The sequence below is a fragment of the Schistocerca nitens genome, chromosome 10 (assembly GCF_023898315.1).
Source record: "Schistocerca nitens isolate TAMUIC-IGC-003100 chromosome 10, iqSchNite1.1, whole genome shotgun sequence".
In the NCBI taxonomy this organism is placed as follows: Eukaryota; Metazoa; Arthropoda; class Insecta; order Orthoptera; family Acrididae; genus Schistocerca; species Schistocerca nitens.
In genome coordinates this window covers 11,645,993-11,665,200 of record NC_064623.1, presented here as the reverse complement: position 1 = coordinate 11,665,200, position 19,208 = coordinate 11,645,993, and the positions used below count along the sequence as shown (strand labels likewise).

The 19,208-nt window shown below is 44.4% G+C and overlaps 1 protein-coding gene across 1 annotated transcript in view; it reads right to left on the bottom strand.

Annotated features, from left to right (window-relative positions):
• Nucleotides 1-4,931: 4,931 nt before the first annotated feature.
• LOC126210384 (uncharacterized) overlaps nt 4,932-19,208 on the bottom strand; it is a 93,042-nt gene continuing 78,765 nt past the window's right edge. The window contains exons 9-11 of the mRNA XM_049939614.1: nt 16,476-16,605; nt 12,910-13,020; nt 4,932-5,259 (exon numbers count right to left, since the gene is read on the bottom strand). Of these exons, the coding sequence (XP_049795571.1) occupies nt 5,197-5,259; nt 12,910-13,020; nt 16,476-16,605 (304 nt within the window). The 3' untranslated portion in view covers nt 4,932-5,196. The remainder of the gene's footprint in view (nt 5,260-12,909; nt 13,021-16,475; nt 16,606-19,208) is intronic.

The following is a 19,208-nucleotide window of genomic DNA, read 5'->3' as shown; positions in this document are numbered from 1 at the left end:
TACCCATGGTTTTTTCGCAGCTACCTTCTTTGTACCTATGTTTTCCTTCCTAACTTCTGTGATGGCCCTTATTAGAGATGTCCATTCCTCTTCAACTGTACTGCCTACTGCGCTATTCCTTATTGCTGTATCTATAGCGTTAGAGAACTTCAAACGTATCTCGTCATTCCTTTTTACTTCCGTATCCCACTTCTTTGCGTATTGATCCTTCCTGACTAATGTCTTGAACTTCAGCCTACTCTTCATCGCTACTATATTGTGATCTGTTTCTGGGTACGCCTTACAATCCAGTATCTGATTTCGGAATCTCTGTCTGACCATGATGTAATCTAATTGAAATCTTCCCGTATCTCCCGGCCTTTTCCAAGTATACCTCCTCCTCTTGTGATTCTTGAACAGGGTATTCGCTATTACTAGCTGAAACTTGTTAGGAACTCAATTAGTCTTTCTCCTCTTTCATTCCTTGTCCCAAGCCCATATTCTCCTGTAACCTTTCCTTCTACTCCTTCCCCTACAACTGCATTCCAGTCGCCCATGACTATTAGATTTTCGTCCCCCTTTACATACTGCATTACCCTTTCAATATCCTCATACACTTTCTCTATCTGTTCATCTTCAGCTTGCGACGTCGGCATGTATACCTGAACTATCGTTGTCGGTGTTGGTCTGCTGTCGATTCTGATTAGAGCAACCTGGTCACTGAACTGTTCACAGTAACACACCCTCTGCCCTACCTTCCTATTCATAACGAATCCTACACCTGTTATACCATTTTCTGCTGCTGTTGATATTACCCAATAGTCATCTGACCAGAAATCCTTGTCTTCCTTCCACTATCTAGATTGAGCCTTTGCATTTCCCTTTTCAGATTTTCTAGTTTCCCTACCACGTTCAAGCTTCTGACATTCCACGCCCCGACTCGCAGAACGTTATCCTTTCGTTGATTATTCAATCTTTTTCTCATGGTAACCTCCCCCTTGGCAGTCCCCTCCCGGAGATTCGAATGGGGGACTATTCCGGAATCTTTTGCCAATGGAGAGATCATCATGACACTTCTTCAATTACAGGCCACATGTCCTGTGGATACACGTTACGTGTCTTTAATGCAGTGGTTTCCATTGCCTTCTGCATCCTCATGTCGTTGATCATTGCTGATTCTTCCGCCTTTAGGGGCAATTTCCCACCCCTAGAACAAGAGAGTGCCCTGAACCTCTTATCCGCTCCTCCGCCCTCTTTGACAAGGCCGTTGGCAGAATGAGGCTGACTTCTTATGCCGGGAGTCTTCGGCCGCCAATGCTGATTATTTATAAAAATTTAGGCAGTGGCGGGGATCGAACCCGGGACCGAAGACGTTTTGATTATGAATCAAAGACGCTACCCCTAGACCACGGGTATGACTAGGCAAACAAACTATCGACACTTCATTTTCAACAGCTAGATCCAAAAGGATGAGAAATTTTGGAAATTTGTGGTGAGGTCTTATGGGACCAAACTGGGAGGTCATCGCTCCCTAGGCTTACACACTATTTAATCTAACTTAAGCTAATTCACGCTAAGGACGACACACACAATCCATGCCCGAGGGGGAGGAGTCTAACCTCCGACGGTGGAGCCGAGCGGACCGTGGCAAGGCGCGGCTGCCCCGCGTGGCAAAAGGGTGAGAGGAATCATGTGAGAAGATGAGCATTTGGCGGTAGCAGAGCACACGCAGTTGCCTTTCTGGGAAGGAAGTGGTGTTTGAAGCAATCCTTGTAAACATCAGTACTCACGTAAGCGGATTCTCTCGTCATAACAACGTCTGATCCCGGAGGCATGTAAATGCACTACGGTGGTAAGAAATTCCCTTTACCGTTACAGCAGGCCCAACTGTTATTTCCTCTCCTTTTTCAGTGTTTCTTCTTCCTTTTGCCGACACAAATTACCATTGCATTTCTGCTTCCTTTTGCCGACACAAATTACCATTGCATTTCTGCTTCCTTTTGCCGACACAAATTACCATTGCATTTCTGCTTCCTTTTGCCGCCACAACTTACCATTGCTCATTGTCTAACTGTAGACCAGTTTCGTCTACATTGTACGTACTACATGGTTTATACAAAAGCCCGTTTTCTGTTAATGTTTTTGTCAAAATATCAAAATAAGAACTGACTTCGTCCCTGATGATTCCAATCACTCTGGCAACAGAAAGCCCTTACACTTTTCTCATGCTTAAGTCTACATTGCGTTCTAGAAATGAGAGAAGCCTATCTATCCCTGCACGTCTCTTTCCTTGGTTGAATTTGTTTTACAGTCCCATCTGATCATCTAAATTGAAAGCTATCTGCACGAGGTCTGACGGTTTGGGAGCAAAGCCATATGCTTGCAATTTCTTTACATGGGCAACTAATTTCTTTTCTGCATCTTCACCCAAGTATCATAATAGTCCACGCCCCGTTTTCTTGGAAGTCTGCGTAGCAAATCTTCTGATTATTGTTTTCTGTGGTATATTTTTTCATTGCCGGCCGGTGTGGCCGAGCAGTTCTAGGCGCTTCAGTCTGGAACCGCGCGAACGCTACGGTCGCAGGTTCGAATCCTGCCTCGGGCATGGATGTGTGTGATGTCCTTAGGTTAGTTAGGTTTAAGTAGTTCTAAGTTCTAGGGGACTGATGACCTCAGATGTTAAGCCCCAAAGTGCTCAGAGCCATTTGAGCGATATATTTTTTCATTGGAGCTGCTTCCCTTTCGGATTAGTCTCACGGCCTCTGATAGATCTTCTGTAGTCTGTTTTCCGCTGTCTGTTGTCCTAATGCGTTTTCTCGGAATTTTTCTGTAAAACAAAATCTTAAGGACTCCTGTTGGCGTTGCAAGCATGGCGGCATCTGTCCCACAGTAACGTTGCGTCATCTGCTCGTTTTCATAGGGCCAGATGCCGTACCCCCGTTTTCACCAATGATGTTAGCGAAAGAAGCCGTATGTGCTAGTACCCACAATTAAAAAGGAATCGTGTAAAATTTCCTTCACTTACCTTGGTCTCGAAATTTTAATTCCCTAAATTTGTCCTCTATTTTCCATTCTTGAAGTACAAAAACTTGCGAGTAAACTGATCTCACCAGCGGTTAGATGTGCAGCGTCACTCCCCACCGCCTCATGTGTCCCGCTTTTACCTCATGTGAAGTGTTATCTGGGAAATTGTACAGTCTCTATAAGACAAGCGTTGCACCATTAGTGTATGTGTGTGTGTGTGTGTGTGTGTGTGTGTGTGTGTGTGTGACATTTAATCCCTATGGGAGTGGATGACGGCAGGAGGGGGTGACCTGCGAAGTCTAATGCGGGAATGTTTGGAGCAATTTCAAACAAAACCGGTACGTATGTGACTAGACGTAAAGCAGCTTAACACGGGACGTTAGCCTTTCGTGGCTCCAACAACTGGCTACTCGGTTGGCAGAGCAGTTACCCTCGAAAGGCCAAGGTCTCGTGATCGAGTCTGGGTCCAGCACACAGTTGTAATCTGCCACGAAGTTTCATTTCAGCGCACACTCCGTTGCAGAGTGAAATTTCACTCTTTCTTGTAATATATAATTTGTCTTGTAAGTGCCATAAGTGTAGGTCATTTTCATTCCAGTATCTTGTATTTGTTTTTTCTTACTCTAATTGATAATCAGATGGTTCTGACACGAAAAAAAGTATGTAGGAGAAAAGTTCGTTCAGAATAGGTATGCAGTAACACTCCTGAACATTGTATTAAGGGAAGGGAAGGGAATAAGGTGTGCCATGGAAGCATGAATCTTGAACGCTGCAGAAAGTTCAGCTAAATTTGCTACATATGTGGCTTGCTATATTTATTCTTTTAAGGGGCTCCGGAAAGGCTCAAAATCATGAAAAGTTCAATTTTTACTTTTTTGCGTTGTCTGAATCTGCAGACTATTACCTTTTAATAGATGTATAATTTATTCAATTCCGAAGACTACAACTATTTTTAAATTTTTTTTGAAATGTGTTCTACATAGGCGTGACCCACTGTGGCGCTGTTAAACTGCTGTCAAATGGTGTTATTATTAACGTCCGTGTTCATCAGGTACATTTTAGTGATGTGAGATAAAGTATGTGTTGTGGCTAACCTGTGATGGTTCAATATATATCGCTGGTGTGATTGTCGATTGTTTCATGTTTATTTACTCTGTCGTTATCTCGAAAATATTCGTAATTAATTCTGTTTCTTGAGTCTCTGTTTTGTTGAAGTATAATAATGAGTAAAAGTAAAGTTATTAGAAATCCTCTGAAGGCTTTTAAGAAAAGGAGAAATGTTGGAAAGCCAAAGGTATTTAGAAATATGGGAATGAAGATAGGTTCTAACATGGTACGAGCGATGCTTGCTTTAGACAAGGAACGCCATCGGGCTGCAGACAGGGCTGTAAAGAGTCTAGCAATACAAGCAAGAGTAAACAGGAGGAGGAACAAGAGGAAGCTGGAGGAGGAGTTTGCAGAGGATGAAGATAATCCATCCTATGGACCTGGAATGCACTAAAAAGTTAATCCAATCTTTGTCGCTCGATTCCCAAAACTTTTATTTTCTCATACTAATTACATGTTTTCTAAGGATCTTCCAAACATATTTGTTTAAAACTTTCAGTAAATGTTACACAGTACCTTCTGCATAATTTAACACAGCCTTTTTCCAAAAAACTGTATATTTTTGAATATATAAATAAAAAATTGCAAAAAAAGTTGTGAATTTTCATTACAATTGAAAAAAAATCATCTTTAATAACTGAACTAAAATTCTGTAAAATCCCTGTGTTAAGTTGTAGCCCATATTCCAATAAATAATCTGTAAAAAGTTCAACATCCTACCTCAAATACTTTGTGAGGAAAGATGTAATTTATAAGCGTTATTTTAACATTGCAAGTATAGGGCGTTCCGGAGCCCCTTAAAAACATGTAAAAAGGCTGTATCTGTTTGGTATTCTACTGACAGGTTGCATTCTTTTTGTGTGTAATTTAAGATTGCAATGGAGAAGGAACCAAGCAAGCAAGACGTGAGCTAGCTTATACATAATGCCGCTTGAGAAGTTGCAGGTAGCAAATAATCTTATCATCTAGAGGTTCGTTCGTCAGATTTGACCCCATGTTTTGTCCGCAGCTTCACCATCGATCCGCTTGTTGGCCTTTTAGTAAGCCGCTTCAGAAATTTGCTGCGTTTGCAGCTCCATTTGATAGTCAGTCGACGGAATACGCAGGCCTTTCGTCCCCGTCGTACTTGGCGGCGTTCCGCTGGTACGTCTGGAACACCAGAGAGAGAGAGGAAGGACGTTCAGTGAGGCAGCGGTCAGCCTCAGCCAGAGAGAGAGAGAGAGAGAGAGAGAGAGGAGAGGTTGCGAGGTGCCGGGGCTAGCAGTGTATTTAGCACTAAATTCTTCTCGAATCTTCATACTGAAATGATGCTCTAAGCCCCTCCCCCTTTTCTAACTCCGACTTTTGCTGTTGCACATGGATTAAGAAGAAACGCGAACTGACTGTAATCGACCCTGCAAGTGGAGTAGAAAATTGGACAGAAATTAATTAGATAAAGGAAAGTTTCATTAACGTAGTGAGAAATGAAAGGGTTGCTCTACCGATTAACAGAATGAAAGTTCTGTCCAAAATAACAATTTGATTTATTATGACTGAACTCAAAATAATAAACAAAACACATGAAACATTTACAATACATCAAATTGGATATTCAAATAAATGCTGTGAAGGTGAAGTTGGTCCATAAACTAGATTGTCACATTTATGACGAAGTTGTATGTGGAGCCATTTCCTTGCAACTCAAATCTTAAGAGAAACACCCAGCCAACCCAACATTAATTGCTGCTACAGTAGTGATAACTCAGACAATGAACACCCAAGACAGAACAAAGTTAGAAAAGACGAACAGGCGCGCTCTGCTGAGCTCTGATTATCACCTAGCAAAATTCCTTGATTTGCAGGTGCTGTGGACTTATATTACCAAGCTGTCTTCTTAACTGCAAGGACACAATCTGGCATACCGGAGGCGATGGCTGGTTGCTTCGATGTCCCGTCGTGGTGATGATAATGTCGCGAGTATAGCCCGAAACAAATTCTCCTGGTCTGGTTGTTGCAGACTAAAGACTTCCTAGCAACACAAATACGCCTCTGAGGGAGACGGAGAAGGCTCGCCACAGAATCACTGATGGTACAGTGGTTGATTTTAACAGGTGAAGTCACACAGTAACTCCGATACAGTCAACGTTAGCCAAAATTGCTCAAGACGGACAACATAGGCTGCTTGTACGCAGAACGCTCAATTGCTAGCTGTACTCGGAAATTTACGTTCAAGTCGAAACTTCAGCAACTTCGTCAAACAGTTACAATTAAATGAAAGTATATTAGACAACGGAAGGCAGGGTGTCCAGAGCAGCGAGAGATCAGTCTTGTAACCTACTCCGACCGAAAGGGGAGAGACGACTCTCTCAAGAGCACCCGTACAAGCCGAACACAGAACATTCCCGCCCCCACGACAATGGTCGTGGTTATACGTTCCAATCAGCAACTCGAAAACCGGCGGAAAATTCTCCTCTATTGCCGACGCAGTACTATTCCACCAGTGGATATACTTGGCGCCAATTTCTGCGCCGATTTTGCTACATCACTGAGCTATTCCATGAGCAAGCCAATCACAGTTATGATTTTGCCGAAAACGCGGGAATTTGCCCGCCAAGACTGCCTGGGAACACAAGTCATTCCCACGCCTCGCTGGTAGCCCGCCAGAAAGTGTTTTCACTAAGTTTCTGCGAAGTAACGGAATCTCTAGCCCAGCCGCTCCGTCAGGCCCCTATGGGCGTGTCGCCGCCGCTCTTATTACAATGTCGGCGTCTGGAAAGCATCCACTAGACTCCCTCACACCTGTCAGCTTAACCCTTTCAAGATCAGCAGAACCCGCCTGTCACCGGACCACCCGGGTGACGAGAGATGCTGCGTGGGAAGTCTGCGTGTGAAGGAATAGCAACTTTTCACCGCATGCCATTAGAGAGGAAAATCGAATTAGTCAGAGTAAGATAGAAATATGAGAGGGTGCTCATTCCAGCTCTCAAGGTTGAGGCACGATGATGATGATGATGATGGTGATGATGATGATGATGATGATGATGAATGAGGGCAACACAAACACTCAGTCCCCGGGCAGAGAAAAATCCCCAACCCGGCCGGGTACCGAAGCCGGCACACCGTGATCCAGAGGCAGCAATGCCAGCGAGTAGGCCACGAGCTGCGGACGTGTGGGGCGGTGCCACACTCTGCTAGCAGCCGCCAGAACTGTGTGCTCTTACTGTGGTTGTTTTCAAAGCGAGGGACTTCAGATGTGATATCCTAAGACAAGCAGTTGCCACATGTCTCTTCGAAATCGTGCCTGCAAACTGCGCAGCGCACAGATGCCCGCATACAAGCTTTCAAACTACGAATATTTAATATTTCAAGTGCGTAGTGCTTACGGATACTTTGCGTCAGTCGTCTTCCACATTTGTCTTACCTGCCAGCACGGGAAGAACTTCTGCGTGTTATGTGAACAGCTGAATCTATTATTTTAGCGCACACTGTGGTGACAAAGACATGGGATACCTCCTTATATCATATCGGACCTCCTTCGTCCGGCGTGAAGAAGCAACTCGATGCGACATGCACTCAGCGAGTCGTTGGAAGTCCTCTGCAGAAATCCATGCTGCCCCTATAGCAGGCCATAATTTCGAAAGTGAGTCCGGTGCAGGATTTTATGCACGAACTGACCTCTAGTCTATGTAATTACAGTGAAATGAACACCCTTAGCTGCTTACAGGCGTTGACATACGTCAACGGGGACAGATGAAAATGTGTGCCCCGACCAGGACTCGAACCCGGGATCTCCTGCTTACATGGCAGACGCTCTGTCCATCTGAGCCACCGAGTACACAGAGGATAGCGCGACTGCAGGGATTTATCTCTGGCACGCCTCCCGCGAAACCCACATTCTCAACATATTGACCCGCACTGCATTCGTAGTGCCCCCGCCCATTATAGTCATTACTCGCGGCGCGTTGCCGATTCCCTTAAGCAGCTAAGGGAGTTCATTTCACTGTAATTTCATTCTAACGAGCTGCATGGTCACCGATTGTATCTGTTCTTTCGGACATGTCCGAAAGAACAGATACCATCTTAAAATATATATATATATATATATATATATATATATATATATATATATATAGTCTATGTTCCATAAATGTTTAATGGGATTCATGTCGGTTGATCAAGGTGCCCAAATGATTTGCTCGAATTGCCCAGAATGTCCTTCATACTAGTCGTGTACAAGTGTGTTCCGGTGTCACGGCGCATTACTACGCATAAAAATTTTATCGTTATTTGGGAACACGAATAGCTGCAGATGTTGTCCGAGTCGCCGAACATAACCATTTGCAGCCAATAATCTGTTCAGTTGGACCGTAAGATCCAGTCTACTCGTCGTAAACGTAGCCCACAGCATTATGGAGCGACCACCAGCTTGCACAGTGCCTTGTTTATAACTCGGGTCAAGGCTCCAACCGTGCAATTAGCTCTTAACAACTGAAATCGGGACTCATTTGACCAGGCCACGGTTTTTCAGTCGTCTAGAGTCCAACCGACGTGGTCGCGAGGCGCTGCAGGCGCTGCAGGCGGTGCAGGCTATGTCGTGCTATTAGCAGAAGCACTCGCTTCGGTCGTATGCTGCCACAGCCCATAACGCCAAAAGGGTACGTTCGTTGTACGACCCACATTGATTTCTGCGGCTCTTTCGTGCAATGTTGCTTGTCTGCCAGCACTAACAACTCTACGCAAACGCCGCTGCTCTCGGCCGTTAAGTGGAGGCCGTCGGCCACTGCGTTGCTCGTGGTGAGGGGTTGAAACACCCCCGTTTAAATTCCTTTATTGGGTTTTGTGATTTACCGAAGCCGCCAAACAGTTAATTATTATGATTATATGACCATGTGCTTAATGCATGAAAGGGTATCAGTTTTTCTGCTATGGTTTCGGGGGTATTTCGACTGCGGCTGTTCAGAGACGGAATAGCTAATTATTGAGAGTTTGTCTATTATTAAAAACCATAAAGGTTGCGATGTACAAACTGTACTATATTTTCTACGAACACACAAATTCTGAGGCAGTTGCTACCTTCGCCTTTCACGTCTAATTACGGTTATATCTTTTATTGGTTGCCTATTTTATGTACTTCGTCACAGGCAATGATGATGGTTAACATTCACAACAATCCTCACTGCAATCCATGGTTGTTGCTGGCCGACGCGGTTGACGCGGAACGCGTAATTCGGCACTCGTCACTTTCGGTTTCGTATCACTCGCGAATCGGTATCGATGAGGGTCCACCCCACGACGATCAGGGGGACGCGCTCATCTGTCATAGTCTGGTGAATTTACTGTTTACTACTTACTCGACCACCATTCTTGCCCGTCTCTCCAGTTCTATTTCTCCCTCGACACTAGTATCAATGCCTCCTGCAGCGCTCGACAATCGACTCCTGTCTGCTATCGACCTGGGTGTCGGATATTAGCATCTATGATCGTGGGATCACGGACCCCTTACAAGGTGATGCCTGAAATTTGTTACTGTCGGGACACTCTTGAAATACCGACTCCCCTAACGATTTCCCAAATAGTCTGTCCCATGTGTCCAGCTCCAACTACCATTCCACATTCAAAGTCTGGTAATTCCCGTCGTGCAGACATAATCACGCCGGAAACAATTGCACGCGAATCGCCTGAGCACAAATGACAGCTCCTCCCCCCCCCCTCCAATGTACTGCCCCTTCATACCCTGTGTACTCGCTACTACCACCATCTATACATGTCCACATCACAATCCCATCACTTTGTCATCTCAGTGGAGGTTTCCATGGAGAAAGAAGCTGCTGACGGCGAACTGGATTACTGCTATGAGAAGAGAAAATTGGTCTCTAACAAAACAAGCTGACTTACCAAATGAGTGATTGATGAATGAAAATATTGCGCCCAGAACTGTCAATTTTCAGTCAGCTAAAAAAAAATGCACACTCGTATCATGATTACCTGTCATTCCACTCCCATTTGTTTTTGACTACACTGGACATGGCGGATAACTGCTCAATTTCGTTAGCTTAGGAGGAACAAACTTTTAAGATTTTTAAATTCTTATATATTAAAAGCACTTTCTTAAAATAATTTACTTTATAATACTGTTCTAAAATTTACTTTTTAGTAAATTTTCTTTTTAAATATAAAAAAATGTATCATTCTGTGAATAATTATATTGTATATGCATTTATATTAGTGCTTAGGCTTTACACAAAACGCTGTAATTGCAGTGCCACCTGGTGGCAGACTGTAATACCTGCCACATTTACTACCCAGTCTCAGTCTATATGCGGATGCATGAGCGTGTGCATTCGGTGCACTTTGTATGACTTGTTATATAATCCTGGTTTTACTTCTGACATGCCTATATACTATGCTGTGTATGTTTTTGGAATGTGTATTATGAGACTGGAATTACTGTAGACATGGACAAGATTCTTTGAACTGTAGCGCGTAAGACATGTTGTGTTCTTCAGTTCAGAGGCTGGTTTGATGCAGCTCTCCATGCTACTCTGTCGTGTGCAAGTCTGTTCGTCTCCGAGTGACTACTGCAACCTACATCGCTCTGAATCTGTTTAGTGTATTCATCTCTCGGCCTCCCTCTACGGTTTTTACCCCCCACGCTTCCCCCCAGTATTAAATCGGTGATCCCTTGATGCCTCAGAATGCGTCCTACTGACCGATCCCTTCTTAGATTGTGCCACAAATTCCACTTCTCCCCAATTCTACTTAGTACCTCCTCATCAGTGACGTGACTTACCCATCTAATCTCGAGCATTCTACGGTTGCGCCACATTTCAAAAGCTTGTATTCTCTTCTTGTCCAAACTGTTCATTGTCCATGTTTCACATCCACACATGGCTACACTCTACAGCCGGCCGCTGTGGCCGAACGGTTCTAGGCGCTTCGGTCTAGAACCGCGCTACCGCTACGGTCGCAGGTTTGAATCCTGCCTCGGGCATGGATGTGTGTGATTTCCTTAGGTTAGTTAGGTTTAAGTTGTTCTAAGTTCTAGGGGACTGATGACCTCAGATTTTGAGTCCCATAGTGCTCAGAGCATTTGAACCATTTTTTTTACACTTTACAAAAATACTTTCATAAAGGACTTCCTGACATCTAAATCTATACTCGACCTCAACAAATTTCTCTTTTTCAGAAACGCTTTTCTTGCCATTGCCAGTCTACATTTTATATCCTCATCTACTACTTTAATTGTCTTGTTTCCTAATCTAATTTCCCCAGAATCACCCGATTTAATTCGACTACAGTCCATTACCCTCGTTTTTTTTTCACTGATGTTCATCTTATATCCTCTTTTCAAGACTGTACATTCCGTTCAACTGCTCTTCCTAGTTTTTTGCTGTCTCTGACAGAATTGCAATGTCAATAGCAAATGTGGAAGTTTTCATTTCTTCTCCCTGGCCTTTAATTCCTCCTCCATTTTTTTGTTTTTTTTTTTTACTACTTGGTGAATATACAGATTGAATAACATCGGGGATAGGCTACAACCCTGTCTCAATGCCAGTGCTTGCTTTTCGTGACCCTCGACCCTTGTAACTGTCATCCGGTTTCTTTAGAAATTGTATATAGCCTTTCGTTCCCTGTATTTTACCCCTGCCACCTTTAGAATCTGAAAGAGAGTATTCCAGTCGACATTGTCAAAAGCTCCCTCTAAGTCTACAAATGCTACAAACAGAGGTTTACCTTTCCTTAACCTATCTTCTATGAGAATGGGTAGGTTCTATATCGACTCGCATGTTGATAAGTTTCTCCTGAATCCAAACTGATTTTCCCCGAGGTAGGCTTCTACATCTACATCTACATCTACATTTATACTCCCCAAGCCACCCAACGGTGTGTGGCGGAGGGCACTTTACGTGCCACTGTCATCACCTCCCTTTTCTGTTCCAGTCGCGTATGGTTCGCGGGAAGAACGACTGCCGGAAACCCTCCGTGCGCGCTCGAATCTCTCTAATTTTACATTCGTGATCTCCTCGGGGAGGTATACGTAGGGGGAAGCAATATATTCGATACCTCTGCCAGAAACGCACCCAGTGGAAACCTGGACAGCAAGCTACATCGCGATGCAGAGCGCCTCTCTTGCAGAGTCTGCCACTTTGCTAAACATCTCCGTAACGCTATAACGGTTACCAAATAACCCTGTGACGAAACGCGCCGCTCTTCTTTGGATCTTCTCTATCTCCTCCGTCAACCCGACCTGGTACGGATCCAACACTGATGAGCAATACTCAAGTATAGGCCGAACGAGTGTTTTGTAAGCCACCTCCTTTGTTGATGGACTACATTTTCTATGGTCTCTCCCAATGAATCTCAACCTGGTACCCGCCTTACCAACAATTAATTTTATATGATCATTCCACTTCAAATCGTTCTGTACGCGTACTCCCACATATTTTACAGAAGTAACTGCTACCAATGTTTGTTCCGCTTCTACCAGTTTTTCCATTCTTCTGTAAAGGATTCGTGCTAGTATTAACATGTTATGGATGCATATTATTTTAAAAAATTTATGTATATATGGCACCCTGTTTTGTGCTTCCTCGGTCAATTCTTTACGGATCCGAAGGTAGCAACGTAATTTTGCAGAGCACTGAATCTGAATAAATGTTCTACTAGAGCGGTGGTGGCGTTTTGAAGTTCCTTGCTTCTATTTTCATATCGCCCTCGATCGCCCCGAAAGTGGAATGGTGTCAGGCACGCACTATCTCTTTGGTGCGGACAGGAGGGGAGGTTAGGCACGCTGGCTTGCCGTCGTCCTGTTTCGCTCACCTGCCTCGCGCGCTCCAGGAAACTCTGGAGGACGTCTTCGCCGGCCTCCGCTGCCAGCCGGTGCAGAGCGCCCCCGGGCTCCCTCAGCAGCTGGTACGGGTGGCCGAATTGCTGCGAACACACAACACGTGCACAGGCTCACACACTGACGTCAGACACCCACAAGCCTACTGGAGGGCTCTGAAACAAGCACTGATTACAGCAGCAAATGAATGTTACGAGGGCCGTTCAGTAAGTAAAGCGACGTATTTTTTTTTCTCGACCTGTTTCGGTAGAAGTAGTGCAGAGTGGGACACGGTGCGATATTCCCGCTGTAGCCCCTATACTTTAGAGAAGTTCCAGTCGCTGTCGGCGCTATGGGTAGCGTTCAAAGTGGCGTCTGTAACTGAGGCGCGTTCCGAACAGACACTCGTCACTGGGTTTCTTTTGGCGGACAACCAGAGCGCTTGCGGGAAGTTTACGGAGACCTGCCAGTGAACAAAGGCACGGTGAGTCGTTGGGCGTGGCGTGTGTCATCGTCGCAAACCTGTGCGAGCTCCCGCGTGCTGGTCGGCGGCGCACGTCTGTGACTCCTGACGTATTGGAACGCGCAGACGCTCTCATTCGAGGTGATGGATCGATCACAGTCAAACATCTGGCTGCGCAACTGCACGTCTCTGTTCGTAGTGCTGACAGACTCGTCCACCAGATGGGGTGCTCAGAGGTGTGTGAACGCCGTGTTCTTCGCCGTCTGACAGAAGGCCGTAAGGAGCGACGAAGGACAATCTGTTTGGAACAATAAAGATTGCAGTCCGAGGGATGCATTACGTGGGTGATGGGGAGGTTACTGCCGCAGCGAGACGTCGGCTCCAGCGTCGACCGATATTGTGGTACCGTGCACGTACTCCCAGCAGGGTGGCGTAGGGCCGTCGATTTCAACGGAGGTTATGTTCAAAATAAGGTTTTGTAGCAAGAAAAGTGGGAAATAATATGGTGTATTGGAAAAAATTGGAGCGAAAGACTATTTACAATTTCTACAGAAAGCAGATGGCAGTTATAAGAGTAGTGGGACATGAAAGGGAAGCAGTGGTTGGGGAGGGAGTGAGACAGGGTTATAGCCTTTCTCCGATGTTATTCAATCTGTATATTGAGCAAGCAATAAGGGAAACAAAAGAAAAGTTCGGAGTAGGTATTAAAATCCATGGAGAAGAAGTAAAAACTTTGAGGTTCGCCAATGACATTGTAATTCTGTCAGAGACAGCAAAGGACTTGGAAGAGCAGTTGAACGAAATGGACAGTGTCTTGATAGGAGGATAAAGATGAACATCAACAAAACCAAAACTAGGATAATGGAATGTAGTCGAATTAAGTCGGGTGATACTGAGGGAATTACAGTAAGAAATGAGACACTTAAAGTAGTAAAGGAGTTTTGCTATTTGGGGACGAAATAACTGATGATGGTCGAAGTAGAGAGGATATAAAATGTAGACTGGCAATGGCAAGGAAAGCGTTGTTCAATATTCAACTGTTAAATAAATGAGTTCTTCAATCTTTACATTCTCCCTTTCATTGCGTGAAATCACCCTTAGTGTCACAGTAGAATAATGCAATCACTTCCATGGTTCCTAAAATACGCTTTTAGGGCCCTTATTTTCTAGATACGTTTTGGTGCCTCTGAAAGCTTGTCGGTGGAGTTCTGGTTCACGTGTTCATAAGGTGCGCTACCCTAGAATTTTGGCAATAATCCGAAGTCGACCGCTCGCCTTTCCTACAACTGACCTTACCAGTTCCATTTCGCGGCGTTTCGTAGTGTCGCTGCTAGATATTTTATCGGCATAACTGATACAGGAAAAGTGCCATTAATGCTGTATGTGGGTATTCTTAAACATCCGAATTAATTTATGACAGGTATCTGGGAGAACGCAAACTACTGTAAATACTAGCGGTGAAATATTTTTCGTATATCACCTCAGGAAATGTGGAGTGCTGCTAGCAAACGTGAAATTAGGGTAAAAATATCAGTGCCAACTGCTTGAATAGCTCGAAAATGTACATGCAGACTACTCTTGGAGATGTAATCGTAAGTCAGACAAAGTTGCTGTATGTAAAACTCATACAATACATTTTGTAACTAACTGTTTTTAGATGTAGATGCGAGACTTAGTCGCAATTATGTTTCGCTCCCTATCACTGAAGATGTTTTAAAGCAATAAATCGAAACGCTTATTCTAAAAGAAATCCGCACTTTTCAGTACCTACAATGACGGATTTCAAATCCCTGTAGTAAAGCAACCACGGACCCACTGGACATGCTCAGTGTAGAAACGTAAATATATTTCCTGTTATTGAAAGTGCTGTGCTTTACAAATTATCTTCTGGCACTTGTCTTTATAAACGTAGTTTAATTATGAATGTTCGTATATAACACAAAATATACAATACGTATATACAGAGGTACATTACACTTAGTGTAACTGACCTCTGTGGTAGAGAACATGAATACAAAATATCAGTAAGAAGTGTACAATACGAATACACATAGATAAGTAGCGCACACATGATTGAGTAAAGCTGACGTTTGTGGTACAAACACATAAAATAAAAGTACGATTCATAACATAATGGAAATACACAAAGACTACCAATGCGATCAATGTCCCTTGTTAGTGTAAGTAATGTTCATGGCATACAATAAGAAAATTCACAAAAAATACAAAATAAGAATATACAAAGATGGATGATGCACAAGACTGATCTCCCTTAATATAACTGACACTCCTGGTAAAATATTCTGAAAGTGAATACAAAATATGAATGCCCTAAGACAAATAATGCGTATCCATTTCCCCCTCAGTGTAAGTGACGTTTGTGGTACACAATATGAAAATAAGTACAGAATAATGAATAAAAAACACAACTACACTAAGCTGTATGGTGTACATGACTGTCCTCTCTTAGTGTTGTTGTCCGCAGCTCGTGGTCGCGCGGTAGCGTTCTCGCTTCCCACGCCCGGGTTCCTGGGTTCGATTCCCGGCGGGGTCAGGGATTTTCTCTGCCTCGTGATGACTGGGTGTTGTGTGATGTCCTTAGGTTAGTTAGGTTTAAGTAGTTCTAAGTTCTAGGGGACTGATGACCATAGAAGTTTAAGTCCCATAGTGCTCAGAGCCATTTGAACCATTTTTTTCTTAGTGTTGTAACTGTATTACAAATACATAAAATACAAATACGAAATAAAAAGACACAGGACAAATACACAGACATAAAACATAAATATGAATATATAGTAAGAAACAAACAATACAAATACGCAGTCTGATGGTACACACTGCTCTTCTCGGTTAGTGTAAGTGACGTTTGTGTGGTAGGAAAGGTATTTAAAGACATAATAAAAATTACGTTAATTAGAAAATCGTGAATAGGCAATCGCTCACCATCGGTGAACCTTGTTGGAAGTGAAACAAATGTCGAATTAAAAGCGGAAGAAGGGATAAGCAGTTGCAGTTACAGTTGAATAAAAAGCTCGTCTCTCTTTAGAGTCACCTAGCGATATAAATTAACCTGTATAGAAGAACGCAACGGCCGCTTACCTCAACCTTTCCGTTGTTCATGACGAGCACCTTGTCGCAGTCCATGACGGTGTTGATTCTGTGGGCAATGATGATGACTGTGCATCTGGCGAAGAGCTTCCGCCACGTCCTCTGGATGATCGCATCCGTCCTGAAACAGGAAACAGTTCACTGGCGCCAGGCTACATCTGGCTGCACTCGTACAGTAGGGAACACCGTGAGGTATAAACAAAATTACCCTGCCGCTACACCGCACTATATTTCGTAATGCATACTCCGCAGTGGCGGAGTAGAGCCTGTATGCACGGATGACTGCCGTCCGATACAGGCCCCGTTTATTGATTCGCACTTTTGTTTCCACCGTCACGACTTTTGTCTGTGAACATCTGCGTCTGTACTCCAAAAGCCACCATCCGGTAGGTGGCGGAGCGAGCATGACATTGTACCAGTGTCATTCCTGCCTCTTGCACTTCCTTGCACGTATGGTACGCGGGGACAAAAGAGAAATTGCTGGTACACCTCTACATAAGACCTGATTTCTCTGATCGCCGTTGTTGCGCGAGATGTGTGTTAATGGAGGGCTGTTTTTCCAGGAATTTAGAAAAATTTTCGTGGTCGAACAATGTCTTCCTTGAATGAAATTTTCACTCTACAGCGGAGTGTGCGCTGATATGAAACCTCCTGGCAGATTAAAACTGTGTGCCCGACCGAGACTCGAACTCGGGACCTTTGCCTTTCGCCGGCAAGTGCTCTACCAACTGAGCTACCCAAGCACGACTCACGCCCCGTCCTCACAGCTTTAATTCCGGCAGTATCTCGTCTCCTACCTTCCAAACCTTACAGAAGCTCTCCTGCGAACCTTGCAGAACTGGCACTCCTGAAAGAAAGGATATTGCGGAGACATGGCTTAGGCACAGCCTGGGGGATGTTTCTAGATTGAAATTTTCACTCTACACCGGAGTGTGCGCTGATATGTTCGCAGGAGAGCTTCTGTGAAGTTTGGAAGATAGGAGACGAGGTACTGGCGGAATTAAAGCTGTGAGGACGGGGCGTGAGTCGTGCTTGGGTAGCTCAGTTGGTAGAGCACTTGCCCGCGAAAGGCAAAGGCCCCGAGTTCGAGTCTCGGTCCGGCACACAGTTTTAATCTGCCAGAAGGTTTCATATCAGCGCACACTCCGCTGTAGAGTGAAAATTTCATTCAAGGAAGACATTGTTCGACCACGAAAATTTTTCTAAATTCCTGGAAAAACAGCCCTCCATTAACACACATCTCGCGGAACAACGGCGATCAGAGAAATCAGGTCTCATGTAGAGGTGTACCACAATTTCTCTTTTGTCCCCGCGTACCATACGTGAAAGGAAGAGCAAGAGGCAGGAATGACACTGGTACAATGTCATGCACGCTCCGCCACCTACCGGATGGTGGCTTTTGGAGTACAGACGCAGATGTTCACAGACAAAAGTCGTGACGGTAGAAACAAAAGTGAGCATCAGTAAACGGGTCCTGTATCGGACGGCAGTCATCCGTGCACACAGTTTTAATCTGCCAGGAAGTATCAATGTTTTCCTTGTATCGCGTCTGCTTAGCAATTCTGTAACTCTCGCACTTTAACTACATAAACTTCTTAAGGGTCCCACACCGACGGGCGATTCTCAGTAACTGATGGAACAGGAGTTTTGTAAACGACCCCTTTTAGCGGGAATTATACTTCCTCAAGTTTATTCTAAGGACCTATTAGATGACGATCAGATTGTTTTTGGGATACTGATGGTGAAGTACCTGCATTCTTGCCGTTTCAAACTTTATTTTATTTTTAAATCGCGTTTGTCTCTTCACTGTGTGATAGATGAGCCTGTACATAGCACATTACATCATAGATAACATCTCACTATGTATATGAACTGACATGTTAGCACACTACACTCGCAGAAATCGTCGCTACATGTGTGGCAGTTGTCTTGTGTTCGTGTTATTGAATAAATCTCGTATGGAACCTACTAAATACTGAAATGCGGTTTAACATCATGAAAATGTGCAACGAAACTGAGACAGGTGCTCTGATATCACATCAGCCGGAGGTAAAACCTGCAGTACCCACATGACGTCGAACTAATAAACAGCCTCGCCACTGGACTACTTGTGGTGTCACCGCCAGACACCACACTTGCTAGGTGGTAGCCTTTAAATCGGCCGCGGTCCGGTGGTATACGTCGGACCCGCGTGTCGCCACTATCAGTGATTGCAGACCGAGCGCCGCCACACGGCAGGTCTAGAGAGACTCCCTAGCACTCGCCCCAGTTGTACAGCCGACTTTTGCTAGCGATGGTTCACTGGCTACATACGCTCTCATTTGGAGACACGCGAGTTTAGCATAGCCTTCAGCTACGTCATTTGCTACGACCTAGCAAGGCGCCATATTCAGTTACTATAATTACTTTAAGAACGTATTCTGAACAGATAATATTGTGAATCATGTACCGTCAAGAGCGACGTTCATCATTAATGGATTAAAGTTAAGTATCAAACTAATTACGTCCGCTTTCTGAATTCTAATTCCTTGTCATGTTCCAGACCTCACGTCAGTATAGTTTTTCCCTCCTCACGCCAGCCTACGTGAGCTAAAACGCGTGCATTTCGGCCTTCACTAGTAACACTGTGTTGGCACTTCTGCCAACACAACACTACGAACTAACGATACTTTACTCTGTAGCTGCCTCAGTAACGTAGCTGGTACTGCAGCGAATTGCTTGATT